We start from the raw sequence: 19,091 nt of genomic DNA, 5'->3' as shown, positions 1-19,091 counted from the left end.
GTTCGTGTGAAACCTGTCAGAGAGTGGGGAAGGCGGGGCCACGCCCCAAAGCCCCACTAGTATCTCTGCCAATCATCGATGAGCCTTTCAGGAGGGTGGCTGTGGATCTGGTCGGCCCGCTGGCCATCCCCAGCAGCTCCGGGAAACGCTTCCTACTGACGGTAGTGGACTATGCCACCCGGTACCCAGAAGCAGTGGCCTTGTCGTCCATTCGGGCTGACAAGGTGGCCACCGCATTGCTGGAGATTTTCTCCCGAGTGGGTTTTCCCCAGGAAATGCTCACTGACCGGGGGACCCAATTCATGTCCCAGCTGATGGAGGCCCTCTGTAAGCAAGTCCAGGTGCGACATCTGGTGGCCAGCCCGTACCATCCACAGACTAATGGCCTGTGCGAGCGGTTCAATGGCACCTTAAAGCAGATGCTTAAGATGTTGGTCGACTCCCATGGGCGTGACTGGGAGCGGTATCTCCCACACCTGTTATTTGCTTACCGGGAGGTTCCACAGGCCTCAACAGGATTCTCACCGTTTGAGCTCCTGTACGGGCGACGTGTGCGGGGCCCCCTGGCTCTGGTGAAAGAGGCTTGGGAAGGGGATTTGGCCACCCCTGGAGTGTCGGTTATCGAGTATGTCATGCGCTTCCGGGACAAAATGCAGGCCTTGACGCAACTGGTACATGACAATATGGCTCAAGCCCAGGCCGATCAGAAGCGTTGGTACGACCAGAACGCTTGTGAGAGGACCTACCAAGTGGGTCAAAAGGTGTGGGTACTGGTCCCCGTACCACAGGACAAGCTTCAGGCAGCCTGGGAAGGCCCATACCTCGTGTACCAGCAGCTCAACCCTGTAACGTACCTGGTCACCCTGGACCCTGCCCGTGGAAGGCGGAAGCCCTTCCATGTGAACATGATGAAGGCACATCATGAGCGGGAGGCATGTGCGCTCCCCGTGTGCAACCTGCCCAAGGAGGGAGAAGCGGAAACCCTCTTGGATATGCTAGCCCAGGTTAGGGCAGGCGGATCCATTGAGGATGTGGAGGTTGGCCACCAGCTCTTGGAAGACCAACGGTCCCAGCTGTGGGCCACCCTCCTCCCCTTCCGGGGGTTGTTTACCAACCAGCCCGGAAGGACTGACTTGGCTGTCCATCACGTGGACACTGGGGATCATCCCCCGATCCGGCGTTCAGCATATCGGGTCTCCCTGGAGGTGCAGCAACACATGCGCCAGGAGATTGACGAGATGCTGAAGCTGGGGGTGATCCAGGCATCCAACAGCGCTTGGGCCTCGCCTGTAGTCCTCGTCCCTAAGAAGGACCGAACCACTCGGTTCTGCGTGGACTACAGGGGGCTCAATGCGGTCACGGTCGCCGATGCGTACCCAATGCCACGCATCGATGACCTGCTCGATCAGTTGGCCGGGGCTCAGTACCTGACCATCATGGATCTGAGCCGGGGATATTGGCAGATCCCCCTGACTCGCAAGGCCAGGGAACGCTCTGCCTTTATTACCCCATTTGGACTGTACGAGTCCACGGTGATGCCATTCGGGATGAGGAATGCCCCTGCCACTTTCCAGCGGATGGTCAACACCCTGCTCAAGGGACTTGAAGGGTACGCGGCCGCGTACCTGGATGACATTGCCGTCTTCAGTCCCACCTGGGAGGACCACCTAGAGCATCTAGCACAGGTGCTCAGGCGGATCCACCGGGCAGGTTTGACCATCAAGCCGGGAAAGTGTCAGCTGGCCATGAGCGAGGTCCAGTACCTCGGTCACCGGGTAGGTGGGAGAACACTGAAGCCCGAGCCTGAGAAAGTGGAAGCCATCGCATCCTGGCCCACCCCCAGGACCAAGAAGCAGGTGATGTCCTTCTTGGGGACCGCTGGGTACTATAGGAGGTTTGTTCCATGCTATAGTAGCCTGGCAAAGCCCTTGACGGACCTCACCAAGAAGAAGCTGCCCTCTGCAGTCGATTGGACAATGGACTGCGAGACAGCCTTCCGGGCCCTAAAGGACGCCCTGTCCAGCCCGCCCGTGCTACAGGCAGCCGACTTCACGCGGCCGTTTGTAGTACAGACCGACGCCAGTGACTTCGGCCTCGGTGCGGTGCTCAGCCAGGTGGACTCTGCGAGCCAAGAGCACCCAGTCTTGTACCTGAGCAGGAAGCTGTTACCAAGGGAAGTTGCCTATTCCACGATGGAGAAGGAGTGCCTGGCCATAGTGTGGGCCCTGCAGCGTCTGCAACCCTATCTATACGGGCGCCACTTCATCGTGGAGACGGACCACAATCCCCTCAGCTGGTTGCACACCGTCTCTGGGACGAATGGGCGATTGTTGCGATGGAGCCTTGCGCTCCAGCAATACAACTTCACCATTCGCCACAAAAGGGGCCGTGACCACGGTAACGCAGACGGGCTGTCCCGACAAGGAGAGGTCGCGGACGGGCGCACGGGGGAACACCGGAGTGTGCTGCCCCCTAGCGCCCTCAAAAGGGGGGAGGTGTGAGGCAAATCCCGGGATATGAAGATGAATTATGACTCCAGTCATAATCCCTCATCACTCCCTGGCAGTGCCCCCTCCCTTCTTGTTCTCAGTGTTCCACTTACACCTCCATGGCCATGTCCTGTGATATGGAAATTAGGTGGCTTGGGGACAATGGACACAGGATGACTCCCTGCCGTGACCCTGTAGTGGGGGCTGCTAGCTAGTTAGCAAGGCTATGGAAATAGCCAGACAGAACGACTCCAGTAAAAAATGGTTCATATCTCGCAAGCCATATTTCCGATAAATATGGCAACCATAAAAATGGTGTCTCCGCATGCGGACGATGCTGGCACACCCTTTTTTATGGGAGCAGGACATTGGGAAATGCCCCAGGCGTGATATCAGCCAATGGGGAACTGGCAGACAGGTCATGAGTCCCCTCGTTCTGTAGCTAAATTCATAACTGTCACAATGAGAGCATTGGCGTCCGCCTACGACGCTCCCAGGCAAAGTTATGGCCCATATTCCATGTTGTGGATTGTCCATAACTCAAGCCAGGGGTGGAGCAGTGCTCCCTCTGAGGTCACTAAAGTAGGAGGGGACCTGGATTTGGCCAGGTTGATAACCCTACTTCGGCCATTTTCCAGTGGTCTTTTCGCTGGGGGCACGTGTAGGAAACATCTGTGGGAAGGATCCTAGAAACCTGGCCTACAGCGCCCCCCTGTGGCCAGACGCAACAAGGTAACTGCTGGAACTGTGTATGCCTGTTTGTAACCCATGCTTTGATTGTAACTGTACTCTGACATATGTATATTCTGTAGATTCCCTATTGTATATATTGTAGTTTCTAGTGTGCTTTAGGCTGATTAAATTATATAATTAATCTTGGGCTGTTCTGTTATCTCGATCTTGAATCCCACGTCTGTGTGTTCGGCTAATAGTTACCGTAAATCGGTTGGTGGCAGCGAATTGTGCCAAGGATTATTGTGGGGAGGCCAGTGAGATTCGGGGAGATTTTATATATTCCGCCCGCGGAGGTCGGGGGAATATATACCTTACTCTCACCGGGGACCCTTCAATAATCGGCATAAGTAGTATAGCGGCCTCCTTGCTTATGGTCGGGCAATTCCATAATTGGCCTGACTATAAGAGGGGCGCTAGAGAGCGCGTCACGTGCTCTGTCTGTCGGTCGGGAGGTATAAAGGAGGGGTGACCCCCACTTGTTACCCCCCGATTGTGACGTACTGGTAGCCAGCGCGGGGAATTTCTGAGTGACCCCCCCGGTGGTTTGTGACAGTTATATATAATGAACGAATCAAGAAACCATCTATCAGAAATATCCCTCCGAAGAAACACAATAGCTAAAGTAGATGAGTAGTGATGGAAGGACTCAGAGATAACCGGGACCGGCGGATGTAACTGGTTTAAAAACAAAAAAAAAAAAAATCCGATTCCAGATTGGTCCTGGATATCTGGCCAGACCCTGGCCCCCATATAAGTCTATGGGGACCAGAATCTGGAGCATAAAAATGGTGGTAGAAGGGATAGGGGAATCGGAGCAAGTGCTTCATACTTACCGAGTCTCCGGCGCGGCTGTATCTGATTCTAGGCCTCTCCCCTTCTTCTGGGGCCGCTTATTATTGCTCATACATATGCACTGCTTTCCTTGCTCACTGGCAGTCCTGGTGTCTGTGATTGGGTCCAGTCAGACATGCCCGCAGCCTGTGAGACAGTGTCTGACTGCTTGCAATCACAGACCCTGTCTGCGGGTCTTTAGTGTGGTGTAAAAAGAAATAAATAAAAAAAAAATTGGTGCAGGGTCCCCCCATAAAATGATAACAAGCACAGATAAAGCATACAGCTATAGGCTGTGCCTAATGAGTGGCCCCAGAATAAGAATGAGCCGTTACAGCTGCGCCGGAAACAAAGTAAGGCTGAAGCGCTCGCTTCACTCTTAATTTCTTTATTTTTGCTTTATTTTTTTATGTCCAGAGTTGCCGGACCCAGATCATTACTAGAGATGAGCGAACTGGTCCCGGTTCGGCTCGAGGCCGGTTCGCCGAACGGGGGTCCCGTTCGAGTTCGGTTCGTCGAACGTTCGACGAACCAAACTCGAACGTATAGGCTATAATGGGAGGCAATCACAAACACATAAAAATGCATTATAAATGTACACAAACAGTTAATAAACATTGCCATAACACTTACCAGTCCTCGCGATCCCTTCTGCACTCTGTCTCCTGCCGCTATTCCATCCGATGATTGCTGAATCCTCCCGGTGACCTGCACTGCCAGCAGAGATGCAGGACCTATCGTGACGTCAAAATAGCCATGTGACCAGTCACGTGGCTATTATCTCATTGGCTACAGACTGGTCACATGACTATGACACGTCATGTAGGACCTGCGAGTGCATCTCTCCAGTACACGGTGCACATATGTGTATCGCCGTGTACCGGCGACATGCTCTAGCACACGGTCGACTCCCCGTTCCGTTAGGGACCGGCTGACACAGCCGGTCATTAACGGAGATCACAGTTGCCATAGCAACGCAGTTAGCGGTGACGTCACCGCTAACCGCGGCTCCGAGAGCACCGTTGCTATGGTAACGCGTCTGTCAGCGTTACCGCTAGCAGCCAGCACTGATCACTCACGGAGTGAAGGCTGCACGCTGCTTCCCCATTGTAGTGATGATTGTAGTGAGGATGGAGGTTCCCCAGCCCCAAGTGATGAGCTGGTGAATCTCATCCTCACTACAATCGTCACTACTACTACACTAGAAAGAAAGAAGACAGAAGAGCAGGATCGTGGAGGGCTGACAGGGGGTAATAATGATGGAGTCTCTAATGTGTCTGTGTATTTATTTCTATTAAAGTATTTTTTCTCTGTGTGGTGTCTTTTTTTTAACCCTTTATTGGAGATTCTTAATGGCCGGGTCAAACGTGCCTGACATTAAGAATCTCTGGCTTAATACTGGCTGGTAAAACAAAGCCAGTATTAACTCATGATTACCCAACAAGCCACCCGGCTCCAGGGCTGTTGGAAGAGTTGGATACAGCGCCAGATGATGGCGCTTCTATGAGAGCGCCATTTTCTGGGACGGCTGCGGACTGAAATCCGCAGCAGAGGCGCCCACAAACCTCGGGCTAACCTGTGCTGCGGATTCCAATCCCCAGCTGCCTAGTTGTACCCGGCTGGACACAAAAATGGGCGAAGCCCACGTCATTTGTTTTTTAATTATTTCATGAAATAAGTGAAATAATTAAAAAAAACGGGCTTCCCTATATTTTTGGTTCCCAGCCGGGTACAAATAGGCAACTGGGGGTTGGAGGCAGCCCGTGGCTGCCTGCTGTACCTGGCTAGAATACAAAAATATGGCGAAGCCCACGTCATTTTTTTGGTGGGCAAAAAACTTCTGCATACAGTCCTGGATGGAGTATGCTGAGCCTTGTAGTTCTGCAGCTGCTGTCTGCTCTTCTCCATACAGACATACAGCAGCTGCAGAACTACAAGGCTCAGCATACTCCATCCAGGACTGTATGCAGAAGTTTTTTGCCCCCTGAAAAAATTATGTGGGCTTCGCCATATTTTTTTATGCTAGCCAGGTACAGCAGGCAGGTACGGCTGCCCCCAACCCCCAGTTGCCTATTTGTACCCGGCTGGGAACCAAAAATAAAGGGAAGCCCTTTTTTTATTATTTCATGAATTTCATGAAATAATTAGAAAACAAATGACGTAGGCTTTGCCCCATTTTTGTGTCCAGCCAGGTACAACTAGGCAGCTGGGGATTGGAATCCGCACCACAGGTTGGCCTGAGCTTTCTGGGCCCCACTGCTGCGAATTGCAGTCTGCAGCCGCCTCAGAAAATGGCATTTTCATAGATGCGCCATCTTCTGGCGCTGTATCCAACTCTTCCAGCACCTGCCTGCTATACCTGGCTAGCATACAAAAATATGGCGAAGCTCACGTCCTTTTTTTGTAGTTTTTTGGCAAAAAAAATAAAAAATGCTTCCCTGGATTTTCCATTGCCAGTGAAGGTAACACCAAGCAGTGGGGGTTAGCAGCCAGTAGCTGCTTGGATTACCCTTAGCTAGCAATACAAAAAATGCAGCGGGAGCCCATATATATTTTTTTTAATTATTTATTAAAATAACTAAAAATAAAATGGGCTTCCCTGTATTTTGATTGCTGGACATCACAGTGCTGTAAAAATAAATCTTTAAAAAAATGACGTAGCGCTCCGCGGTATTTTTGATTCTCAGCGCAGATAAAGCAGACAGCTATGGATTGCCACCCCCATCTGCCTGCCGTTACCTTGGTTGGCAATCAAAATACAGGGAAGCCCATTAATTTTTTCTATTTAAAAAATAGTTAAAAAAAAAAATGACGTTGGGTCCCCCCATTTTTGATAGCCAGCTAGGGTAAAGCAGACGGCTGTAGCCTGAAAACCACAGCTGGCAGCTTTACCGTGGTTGGGGATCCAATGTGGAGGTCCCCTCAGGCTCTTTTTTATAATTATTTTATAAATATTAATAATTACACAATAAAAGTAGGGTCCCCCCCAAATTGGATCACCAGCCAAGGTAAAGCGGACAGCTGTGGTCTGGTATTCTCAGGGTGGGAAGGTCCATAGTTATTGGGCCTTCACAGCCTAAAAATAGCAGGCCGCAGGCACCCCAGACGTGGCGCATCCACTAGATGCGCCAATCCTGGCGCTTCACCCCAGCTCATCCCGTGCCCTGGTGCAGCGGCAAACGGGGTAATAAATCGGGTTGATACTAGCTGTAAAGTCACCTGAGATCAAGCCCAGCAGTTTGTGATGTCATGATGTCTATTAGATACCCAACATCATAAACTGTCAGTACTAACAAAAACAAAAAATCGACAAAAGAAATTTATTTAAAAAACAGTCCCCAAAACATTTCCTCTTTCACCAATTTATTGTAAGAAAAAAAATAAAGGGGTCCCACGACGACTCTGGACCGTCTAGAATATGGGGGGGAGACACTCAGGGAACGTATCCCCCATTTTCTAGGAGTGCGGACCCTTCATGTGAGGAGTGTGGGTGCAATGAATCTGCACTCACTCTCCCCGGGTCCACAGCAGCAGAGTCCATGTCGTAATGGTTGCTACCAAAGCTGCAATGCCCTGCTCATGAGGTAAGGGCATGCCTAATCAGGAGAACTACTGTAGAGGAAGCTCTGCTCACTGGTATATAGGTGCTCAGAGGTAATAATAGATAAAATGAGTGAGTAACCTCGGCACTCTAAATCTCCCAGACTAAGTCAGTAAGTCACAATGGATAGTAATGCAAAATCACTCTTTATTGGTCCGTATTAAGAATTTATTTTTTTTCATAAGCATATATGTTTTTGTCCAAAACAAGTTACAAATGACGTTTCGGCCTGAGCCTTCGTCAGATTGGACTTATCTGCATGTAATCATGAAAAATGACAATAATCAGTATTACATAAGAGTGAGAGAACAATAACATAAACTCGAACAATGTAGAGGTACAATTGGGATGCAGCAAAAAAATTGCAACACAGCAAGAAATGAAACACATGATACAAATGTCATAATACAGTACAAGGACAATATAGTAATGACAAATATGGGGTCAGAGTAGACTTAGACAGCTCTGGTACGAAAGAGATGTCAATCATAAAGTAACATGTGCAGTAGGTGTAGAGCTACAGTATGCATGGCAGAGCTAATGGGTAGACCGACCATAGAAAAACAACGGAGAAAAAGTGGAGAAAAAGTGGAGAAAAAGTGGAGAAAAAGTGGAGAAAAAGTGGAGAAAAAGTGGAGAAAAAGTGGAGAAAAAGTGGAGAAAAAAAGGAGAAAAAGTGGAGAAAAAGTGGAGAATAAATGGAGAAAAAGTGGAGAAAAAGTGGAGAAAAAAATGGAGAAAAAGTGGAGAAAAAGTGGAGAAAAAGTGGAGAAAAAGTGGAGAAAAAGTGGAGAATAAGTGGAGAATAAGTGGAGAAAAAAATGAAGAAAAAGTGGAGAAAAAGTGGAGAATAAATGGAGAAAAAGTGGAGAAAAAGTGGAGAAAAAGTGGAGAATAAATGGAGAAAAAGTGGAGAAAAAGTGGAGAAAAAGTGGAGAATAAGTGGAGAATAAGTGGAGAAAAAAATGAAGAAAGAGTGGAGAAAAAGTGGAGAATAAATGGAGAAAAAGTGGAGAAAAAGTGGAGAAAAAGTGGAGAAAAAGTGGAGAAAAAGTGGAGAATAAGTGGAGAAAAAAATGAAGAAAAAGTGGAGAAAAAGTGGAGAATAAATGGAGAAAAAGTGGAGAAAAAGTGGAGAAAAAAATGGAGAAAAAGTGGAGAAAAAGTGGAGGAAAAAATGGAGAAAAAGTGGAGAAAAAGTGGAGAAAAAAATGGAGAAAAAGTGGAGAAAAAGTGGAGAATAAATGGAGAAAAAATGGAGAAAAAGTGGAGAAAAAGTGGAGAAAAAGTGGAGAAAAAGTGGAGAAAAAAATGGAGAAAAAGTGGAGAAAAAGTGGAGAAAAAGTGGAGAAAAAGTGGAGCACCCTTTGGTGCCTTTCATGTGGCACTAAGGGGTGCTTAGCTTTGTATTTAGCCAAAAAAATGAAAAAAAAAAATGACGTAGGGTTCCCCCTAGTTTTGTAGCCAGCTAGGGTAAAGCAGACGGCTGCAGCCTGCAGACCACAGCTGGCAACCTCACCTTGGCTGGTAATCCAAAACTGAGGGCACCCCACGCTGTTATTTTAAATTAAATAAATAATTTAAAAAAAAAAAACAAACACATTTTTATTTGAAAAAACACTCCCCAAAACATTCCCTCTTTTACCAATTTATTAGAATGAAAAACAAATCCAGGTCTGGTGTAATCCAAGGGGTTGCCATGACGATCCACACTGTCCCAGTCAATGAAGAGCAGGATGTTCCCCATTGGCTGGGAGAGCAGTGCAGTGACCTGAGCTAACATCAATGGGTCAGCCCAGGTCACTGCAGGGGATGACAAGTGCTGCTGTCAGCGAGGTACATTACCCGCGCTGATCTCCAGCACTGCCGACAGCCCCTGTCACTGAGTTCAGTGACTGGCTCCTTCACAGCCAAACATCGCGAGAGGTCCGTGACGTCACTGCTAGTCAGTCTCGGGTCGGAAGCGAGAGGTGATGTGACAAGCGGCGGCCATGGAGGACAGTGACAGCGCTGAGGTCGGGATGGCGGGACTTCATCACCGCAGGTAAGCCGAGCGGGGGGGGGGGATGTATGTGTGTGTATGTATGTGTACGTGTGTGTGTGTATATGTGTACATGCCGCGGGCAGGAGGGGGCGGAGTGAGCTGAGCGGGAAGTGTGGGCTTCCTGCACGTAACTAAGATAAACATCGGGTTACTAACCAAAGCGCTTTGCTTGGATACCCGATGTTTATCTTGGTTACCAGCTTGTGGCAGGCTGCCAGCGATGGCTCCTGCACACTGTAGCTGTAAAAAGCCCTGCTTTTTGCTGCTAGAACCGTTCTCGAACGTATCTAGAACTATCGAGCTTTTGCAAAAAGCTCGAGTTCTAGTTCGATCTCGAACAGCCCCAAAAATCACTCGAGCCTAGAACTGGAGAACCTCGAACCACGAACCGCGCTCAACTCTAATCATTACCCGGAGTTTCTTGAGAATTCCGGGGCCAGGTCCGGCACTAAGGTATGTTTGAAACCGTGCATATCTGGACTTCTACAGTCCGGGTCCGCCCATCATCACAGATATGTCACCAGAATTGACTAGATCATAAGTGCATATAATTATTAAATAGATCTCCTAGACCTCATGAGACTGGTGTCATTATAACAAATATCCATTCCAGACTGGCTATATAACCCTCCAATAAGATTGAGCATTTTTTAATGAATTTTCAAAATAAGTACACCAGCCTCATATAGTGTAAAAGATCTATTCAATAGTGTATGCATCCATATAGAGAGGATCTGACACTCTTAAATAGGTAATATAGAAAGCCTTTAATTATATTGTCCAGCAAATAGAGTATAAATCAAGTAACATTTCAGGCAAACTGACCTTTCTCAAACACACACAAGTGATAAAGTAGTAATAGAGCCGGGCTGTAGTAATTGCTCTGCATTACTGTATGCAGTTTGTGTTGTGAAATCTGATGACAGAGCCACTTTAACCAAGACTACATTCACACATTCGTGTCTATTTTTAGATCCCTGTAAAATGGACCATTTTTCTGTGTTATCTGTATTGACTCCATTTTGCATCCTTTTTTTCATCTGTTTTTAAAAACTGAAGGAGGTATAAATATTTTGTACTTTTTATTTCTCCATTGATTCTCAATGTATCAGTGAAAAACGGATGAAACATGGATGTAACGCTGAAGAACAACGTATGTGTTTCATGTTTTATTCTTTTTATACGGATCCCCATAGATGTTAGTGGCTGAGTCTGGGCCACAAAAGGATGAGAATAGGACATCCTCTGAGTCTCACAGACAGGAGACACAGACACATTTTTAAAACTGATGTGTGTATGAATCAAATGAAACTATGGGTCCATTTGCTGTTTGAAAAAATAATGAACGGCACAACGGACATGTTACTCACTCATCCACTCACGTGTGAATGTAGCCTTAGGTGGACTTTGCATGTTGCGACATCACAAGCCGATGCTGCGATGTCGCACGCGATAGTCCCCGCCCCTGTCGCAGGTACGATATCTTGTGATAGCTGGCGTAGCGATAATCATCGCTACGCCAGTTTCACATGCACTCACCTGCCCTGCGACCGTCGCTCTAGCCGGCGACCCGCCTCCTTCCTAAGGGGGCGGGTCGTGTGGCGTCACAGCGACGTCACATGGCAGGTGGCCAATGGCGGCGGAGGGGCGGAGATGAGCAGGATGTAAACATCCCGCCCACCTCCTTCCTTCCGCATAGCCGCTGGCGGCAGGTAAGGAGATTTTCCTCGTTCCTGCGGCTTCACACACAGCGATGTGTGCTGCCGCAGGAACGAGGAACAACATCGTACCGTCGCAGCAGCGGCATTATGGAAATGTCGGAGCCTGCACCGATGATTCGATAACGATGCTTTTGCGCTCGTTCATCGTATCATCTAGGATTTACACACTACGACATCGCAAGTAACGCCGGATGTGCGTCACTTTCGACTTGACCCCACCGACATCGCACCTGCGATGTCGTAGTGTGCAAAGACGCTTTAGACTAATAATGTAGCATATTTATTAATCGTAATGTGGTATCCTGGTACTCGTTCTACTGCTGCTGAGTTAAACAATTGTGGTGTGGCAGTAGATCTGTTTCTGTGTGGCAGATTTACTTTGGGCACTGTGAGTCAGGAAGGATGTAATGCATTGTGTTATAATGTGCATACACTGTGGATTGTTAAATATATTTAGCTGCCATCTACTGGTCAGTGTATGCGTATGAAAGTAAGGTGTTCATTCTCCTCACAACAAGGTGCCATGGAAACGGTTGGGAGTTTCTGCCCACCTCAGGACTGACACATTCAGTAAACTGGAGGAAATAAGTCTAGTCAGGAGAGAGGGAAGAAGCTCCCAGAATCTCTATCCAAGTCCAAGCTGAGGGGACATCTTCTACTTCATATAATCACCTCCACAAAGGAGTGAAGCTTCCTACAGCCAGGAGATATAAGGCTGAACATATGCTCTCCTGCATTCTGGTTTTCAATGTGCTTCCAGCCAGAACCAGTGTACCGTTACTTCTATGCCAGAAACTCTGTTTGCCCTACACCCTACAATAGGGTAGCCCCAAAACCTTTACTAGCTTTATACCACTAGTGTGTTACCACGTGGAGCCGACCCGTGAAGGAGCCTCCATCAGCGAAGCATTAGCTGGACCGTACGGAATATTACCTCCGACAGCAAGTAAGGAGAACTGTACTCCAGCTGCCCTGAGAGGCCCAAACTTGCTTCCTGCATAAGGAGAAGACACCTTATTTTATACTCAAAATACTAAGTGTATGCTATAGAGTGAACTGCTGCCACTTTGCCTTTAAAAGCCTGACTGTACCCTGTTTTCTCCTTCTGTAAAGTGTTATCTTTACAAGTTCACCCTTGTGTCTGGCTGCTTGTAACTGCAGAAACATCACGGGCTCTCCCACATCTGCACCCATCCACCACATCCATAGGAGCGCCCCAGGGGGTCCTATACCATCTCTGTATGTGCAACCTCTCGCTATTGACAATTGTTGTGGACACGAGGGAAGTGTTTAGGGGTCCAGCGACCCACTTCAGCTACCGTGACAGTACCATCTGCTACGAGTGGAGCTACATTTCCCAGTTGGCCTCCTCTGCAACATCTGGCGCCTCCCCATGGGTCACCGCAGGAATGTTCCAGAACTCTGTTGTATTTTATGGCATAAATTGTCTTTTATACTATATATATATATATATATATATATATATATATATTTATGATATGTTTTAGACACCTATTTTGACTTAACTGACAAGGGTACCTGGCCTCACTAAAAAAAGAGCATGGCAGTGAGGTTTAAAGGGAACCTGTGACCAGATTTGGTTACTATAAGCTGCGGCGACCACAACTGGGCTCTTATATACAGCATTCTAACATTCTGGATATAAAAGCCCAGGCCACTGTGTAGAACGTAAAAATGACTTTATAATACTCACCTAAACAGTTGGTGCGGTGCAGATGGGTCAGATGGGTGTCTCTGTTCTCCGGGTGTGGTGCCTCCTCTTTCGGACATCTTTGTCCTCCTTCTTCTGAATCCTGTGGCATGACGTGTCTACGTCATCCACACAGGCCTGCATTGAGGTCCCGCTCATGTGCACTACAATACTTTGATCTACCCAGATCAAAATGTACCTGCGCAGGACCTCAATGCCGACCTGTGTGCATGACGTAGGATGCATCATGCAACCAGGCTTCAGAAGAAGGAGGACAAATTGGCTGAAAGATGAGGTGCCACACCCGGAGAACAGAAACATCCATCTGACCCATCTGCAACGTACCGACTGTTTAGGTGAGTATTATAAAGTCATTTTTATGTTTACACAGCGGCCTGGGCTCTTATATACAGTATGTTAGAATGCTGTATATAAGAGCCCAGTTGTTGTCGCCGCAGCTTATAGTAACCAAATCTGGTGACAGGTTCCCTTTAAACCTCACTGCCATGCTCTTTTTCAGTGAGGCCAGGTCCCCTTGTCAGTTAAGTCAAAATAGGTGTCTAAAACATATCATAAATATATATATATATATATATATATGTGTGTGTGTATATATATATATATATATATATATATATATATATATATATATATATATATAGAGTATAAAAGACAATTTATGCCATAAAATGCAACAGAGTTCTGGAACATTCCTGCGGTGACCAATGGGGAGGCGCCAGATGTTGCAGAGGAGGCCAACTGGGAAATGTAGCTGAAAGATGAGGTGCCACACCCGGAGAACAGAGACACCCATCTGCACCGCACCGACTGTTTAGGTGAGTATAAAGTCATTTTTACATTTACACAGCGGCCTGGACTCTTATATACAGCATGTTAGAATGTTGTATATAAGAGCCCACTAGTGGTGGCCGCAGCTTATAGTCACCAAATCTGGTGACAGGTTCCTTTTAACATGCAACCAATTCCCCCAAAAATGTACCAAAATTTTGACGCACGTTTCTGGAACAAAATAATCCAACTGAAAGATGATGTAAATTAGGACGAGACAATCTCAAAATTAGACAGATTATCAAAAAGTATGAACAACTTTGATACATTTGATGCATGTTAAGCCTGTTTTGTCTAAATTTGCACTTTATGAGAATTAAACTGCTTTGAAAAATTTGCCCTTATGTCCTCATATTATCTATAATACCGTCTTTAATAAATCAAGCTATCTAGATTTCCTCCGAATGCTTGCAAATCCACACAACCCAGAACTGCAATACAAAATTTCCATTACAAATGTGTCTGTGGATTGTTGCGGATTAACACCATATACTGCAGATTTAGCAAAAGTTCATGCACAATGCAAATTTGTAATATACTATAATTTTTCAACCAGAAAATACAAATGAGAAATCCTTATTAGATATAATAAATAAAAACAATAACCATTTCAAAACAGGGGTTTTTTTTCTTAAGTGTAAGGCTATGTGCGCACTAGAGCTTTTTACCCGCGGATTTACCCGCGGATTTGCGGCGGAAATTTCTTGAGAAATGTCTGCAATCTTTGTGCAGACATTTCCCAGCAAATTCTATGGAAAAAAAAAATAGCTGCGCGCACTGGTGCGGATTTTTCTCAAGAAATTTCCGCGAGAAGAATTTCTCGAGAAACTTTCTTGAGAAAATGAACATGTCCATTATTTCCGCAGGTACCCTGCGGATTTCGGCAGTACAGCCTGCAGAAATCCGCAGGGAACCACCCGCGGGAAAATCGCGGCAATTCCGCGGCTATTCCGCGGCTAATCCGCGGAAAATCCGCGTCAAATCCGCATGCGGATTTGGTGCGGATTTTTTCCGGAGGTCCGGAAATCTTTCACTCCCAGAAGTTTCTCGAGAAAGTTTCTTGAGAAACTTCACATTTCTAGTGCGCACATAGCCTAAGAAGTTTTATACTGCACAAGATTTACAGAACATCTCATACTTACAGGAGGACCCCTAAGTCCTTGCACTCCGGGCACACCTTGTTCCCCCTAAAAACAAGTGATATTGATGAAAATATATTAGGGAAATTAAACCAAATCCCATTAGTTAGAATAATCTCATTTTCAGCAATACAGTAAACCCGTTATAGTTCTGGATGTCATAAATTACGGTAGAAAAACAGTCAATTAGTGACAGTAAGGGAAAATATATTACAAAGTGAACCTTCTTGAATGGATTATTATTTACATAGTATACAATCATTTTCTGCTAAATCAGCAAATTATATACCAGGTGTTGTATCTAGCCAGCTTCGGTGGAAAACTGGGCACAAAAACAGGCACTTACTTTTTCTCCTTGGTCACCTTTTTGACCCTTTCCTCCCAGCTGACCAGGATGTCCTGGTTTACCCTGAAAAATAAATTAGAAACAAATATTTCACAATAAACCTATTATGATGGATTACAGTCATATGTTCAAGAACTACCAAACCGCTCATCAGAAGACACGGGCCCAAAGATTCAACCTTTTAAATTCCACTATCAATGCTGCACCATAGCTACAAAATTCTTTCATGACACTTTTGATCAGTTTTTGATCAGTGTTTGAATCTTTTAATGAACTCCATTGCTTTAGCAAGTGGCTGTTTAAACTGCCTTATTAAAGGAAATTAGACAAAACAATCACTGATCTCGGGGAAACCAGTCAGAGAAAACACTGCCGGCAGCCAGCAAAGGCGCTCAACACAGTGAAATCCTAGGTGCAATGCCCCCTGGGAAGTATGCATACTTCCCAGGGGGCAATGCACCTAGGATTTCACTGTTGAGCATCTTTGCTGGCTGCCAGCAGTGTTTTCTCTGGCTGGTTTCCCCGAGATCAGTGATTGTTTTGTCTTGTTGATCTACTAGGCATTGCTCCCACCTGACCAGAATCCTACTCCACACTGATGAGGAGCAATACCCCGAAACAGCTATCTGTGGATGGATACCTGGCCTTGGTATTTCCCTTGTCATATCTTTAAACTCATCAAGAGTTGGATATTGACTAAAAGGGCCACTTAATATGGTGGTTATGGTGGTCTCCTAAAAAGAGCCACTCCTTGGCTAGGTCCTTCCCGGAGGGATATCTGGCTGTTTTCTGTGTCAAGACTCCTAACAGAGGCTCCATGGACTTTTTTGATTTGTTTATTAATGAAAATTAAAATATCTGTTCTCCTGTGTGAGCTTCTCTACTCCCCGGCTCAATTCTCAGCCAGTGAGAAAAACATAAAAAAATATAAAGTATAAAACTATACACATACTTGGTATCGCTGGACTCAGAAATGCCCGATCTATCAAAATATAAAATCAATTAACCTGATCGGTAAACGGCATAATGGCAAAATTTTCCAAACACCAAAATTACGTTTTTGGTTGTTGCAAATTTGGTGCAAAATGCAAAACAAGGCGATCAAAAAGTAGCATCTGGCCAAAAATTGTACCATAAAAAATGTCAGCTCGAGACACAAAAAATAAGCCATCACTGAGCCCCCATATCACAAAAAATGAGAACACTATGGGTTGCGGAATTGCACAAGAAGTGCGCCACTATTATTGGACAAACTTCTGAATTTTTTTAACCCCTTAGATAAAGTAAACCGATACATTTTTGGTGTCTATGAACTCGTACTGACCTCAGGCATCACAGCGATACATCAGTTTTAAAATATACGGAACATGGTGTATAAAATATTTCAAAATCCATTGTGCAATCTCACTTTTTTATATTTTTTCTGCACTTGCAATTTTTTTGCCATTTTCCAGTACACTATATAGTAAAACCTATGGTTTCATTTAAAAGTACAACTCGTCCCGCAAAAAAACAAGCATATTTTTTGCCGGAAGAGTTGTAGCTTTAAATAGCAACATTCATCCTTCCATATAATGGATTGAAAAAATAAATAAAAGCGACCTAATATGGTGGAAAAAAGTGCAATTCGGCCATTCTTTTTTGGATTCTGTTTGTGTGGCAATGTACGGTAATATTGAAAAAGCATTAGGATTCTTCATGTCAGGACAAATCATGATGATAAAAAAAAACATGTTTTTTTTAATTTCAGTAGTTAAAAAAATTCAGAACCTGGTAGAAATATTTTTTGTGTAGACATTTTCTTAGATATGTAACTATTTTTCTGTCCATGGAGCTTTGTGTGGGCTCATGCGGTGACTGAATAACTGCAATTCTGGAGTTTTTTTTAATTTTTTTCTTTTTGCCGTTTAACATAAGGTTTAAATAATTTTATATTTTGATAGATTTGACTTTATTTTATTCTCTTTAGGTATTTTGAACCTTCGGATGTTTGATCGCTAATAGTGTATACTGCAGTACAATTATAATGTAATATTTTGTACTGCAGTATACGTATAATAATATAATGTCAGTTCTCCTATGAAGCCCAATGTATGGCTCAGGTTTTCAGGAGAACTTTCAGCATGCCACAAGCTTCCATAGTAAACCATCATCTCCCCATTGAGCTGATGACGTCTAGTGTGCCAATGCACAGTCAATTGCTAAAAGGTATCGGTGATAGTTTTTGTCCTCTTACGGCTGGACTCACACTAGCGTATGGCATCCGATGTGAGAGCATTGGATGCGATACGCTAATGACCCCCGGCTCCGGCTCTGCTGCGAGCGTGAGCTGAGTGTCATGCGACTGTGACCCGATCTTACGATCAGGTCACAGCTGTGAAGCTGAGGACGGGCGCTGCGGAGGAGAGGGAGGGCTTAATCCCCCCATCAGCCTGTGAGTATATCACACTGCACTGGGATAACATCCGAGTGCAGTCCGATGTATCTCTCGCACCCATTCACTTGAATGAGTGCGAGGGATACGGCTGAAGCAGAAAATCGCAGTATGCTGCCGCTTTTCTAGCATCCAGAATCTGGATGCGAGAAAAGCTGACCAACTACTCTCCCTCATTGACTAGCATTGGTCAGAGTGCAATGCGAGATTTTCTCGCATTGCACTCGTCCGTTTTTCATGCTCATGTGAGCGTACCCTACATCTCACTTACATGATAAATCAACTTTATACCCCAAAGCAGGTTTTATTTTAGTTTCCTCACCTGTTGACCTGGAATGCCCATTGGCCCAGCAAGTCCTCTTGGCCCTGAAAGTCCAAAATGGGACAAATTGCAAATTGTCAATATGTCATTTCTCTGTATATGAATTTGTTCTGTCTTTAAATTCAATGAGAAACAAAATACATGATAAATGGTGGAAATTAAATAAGATGACAGAGTTAAGAAGAACAAGGATTATTCAATTAATTTACCAGGTGGGCCAATAGGCCCTTGTGGGCCACGAGGTCCTGGAAGTCCAGACATTATTGTATCTGTTATAGTGGATATCAAATGTGGTTCCCCATCTATGAGAGAAATTACATTAAAACACGCAAGTCAAACAAAACGAGATAGATATATACATAAACTTGAGGCTCCCCATAAAGTCTTCATAGTAAAAATACTCAAATACTCACTTTCTTTATCTGCATTAGGCTGTAAGGAGTAGAGAACACCCTCTGATAAAGAGATAGGAGCCCCAGGTGGTCCAGGAGACCCAGGAGGACCTGGAGGTCCTGGATTTCCAGTGTGTCCTTTTGGCCCTTGAGGTCCAATAGGTCCTGCCATAAAGCAAAATAATATTAAACATAGAATTATTTCCTTATTTTTTATCATATTAGTTTGGAAGAACTAAAAATTTGAGAGGAAATCTGGTAAAGGAGTAAAGGTACTGTCACACATAACGAGATCGCTAGCGAGATCGCAGCTGAGTCACCGTTTTGGTGACGCAGTTGCGATCCCGTTAGCGATCTCGTTATGTGTGACACTTACCAGCGATCAGTCCCCTGCTGTGAGATCTCTAGTCGTTGCAGAATGGTTCAGGTCATTTTCTTCAAAGGCGATGTCCTGCTGGGCAGGACACATCGCTGTGT

General features: G+C 45.6%; 1 protein-coding gene across 2 annotated transcripts in view; it reads right to left on the bottom strand.

Annotated features, from left to right (window-relative positions):
- Positions 1 to 19,091, bottom strand: part of COL26A1 (collagen type XXVI alpha 1 chain) — a 642,742-nt gene that overhangs the window by 18,964 nt on the left and 604,687 nt on the right. For both annotated transcript variants that reach the window (XM_075333239.1, XM_075333240.1), the window contains exons 8-12: positions 18,636 to 18,779; positions 18,432 to 18,524; positions 18,223 to 18,266; positions 15,467 to 15,529; positions 15,124 to 15,168 (exon numbers count right to left, since the gene is read on the bottom strand). In XM_075333239.1, the coding sequence (XP_075189354.1) occupies positions 15,124 to 15,168; positions 15,467 to 15,529; positions 18,223 to 18,266; positions 18,432 to 18,524; positions 18,636 to 18,779 (389 nt within the window). The remainder of the gene's footprint in view (positions 1 to 15,123; positions 15,169 to 15,466; positions 15,530 to 18,222; positions 18,267 to 18,431; positions 18,525 to 18,635; positions 18,780 to 19,091) is intronic.

Source organism: Anomaloglossus baeobatrachus, chromosome 2, assembly GCF_048569485.1.
Source record: "Anomaloglossus baeobatrachus isolate aAnoBae1 chromosome 2, aAnoBae1.hap1, whole genome shotgun sequence".
NCBI classification, from domain to species: domain Eukaryota; kingdom Metazoa; phylum Chordata; class Amphibia; order Anura; family Aromobatidae; genus Anomaloglossus; species Anomaloglossus baeobatrachus.
The sequence above is the reverse complement of the archived record's forward strand: the minus strand, read 5'-3'. Positions and strand labels throughout refer to the sequence as shown.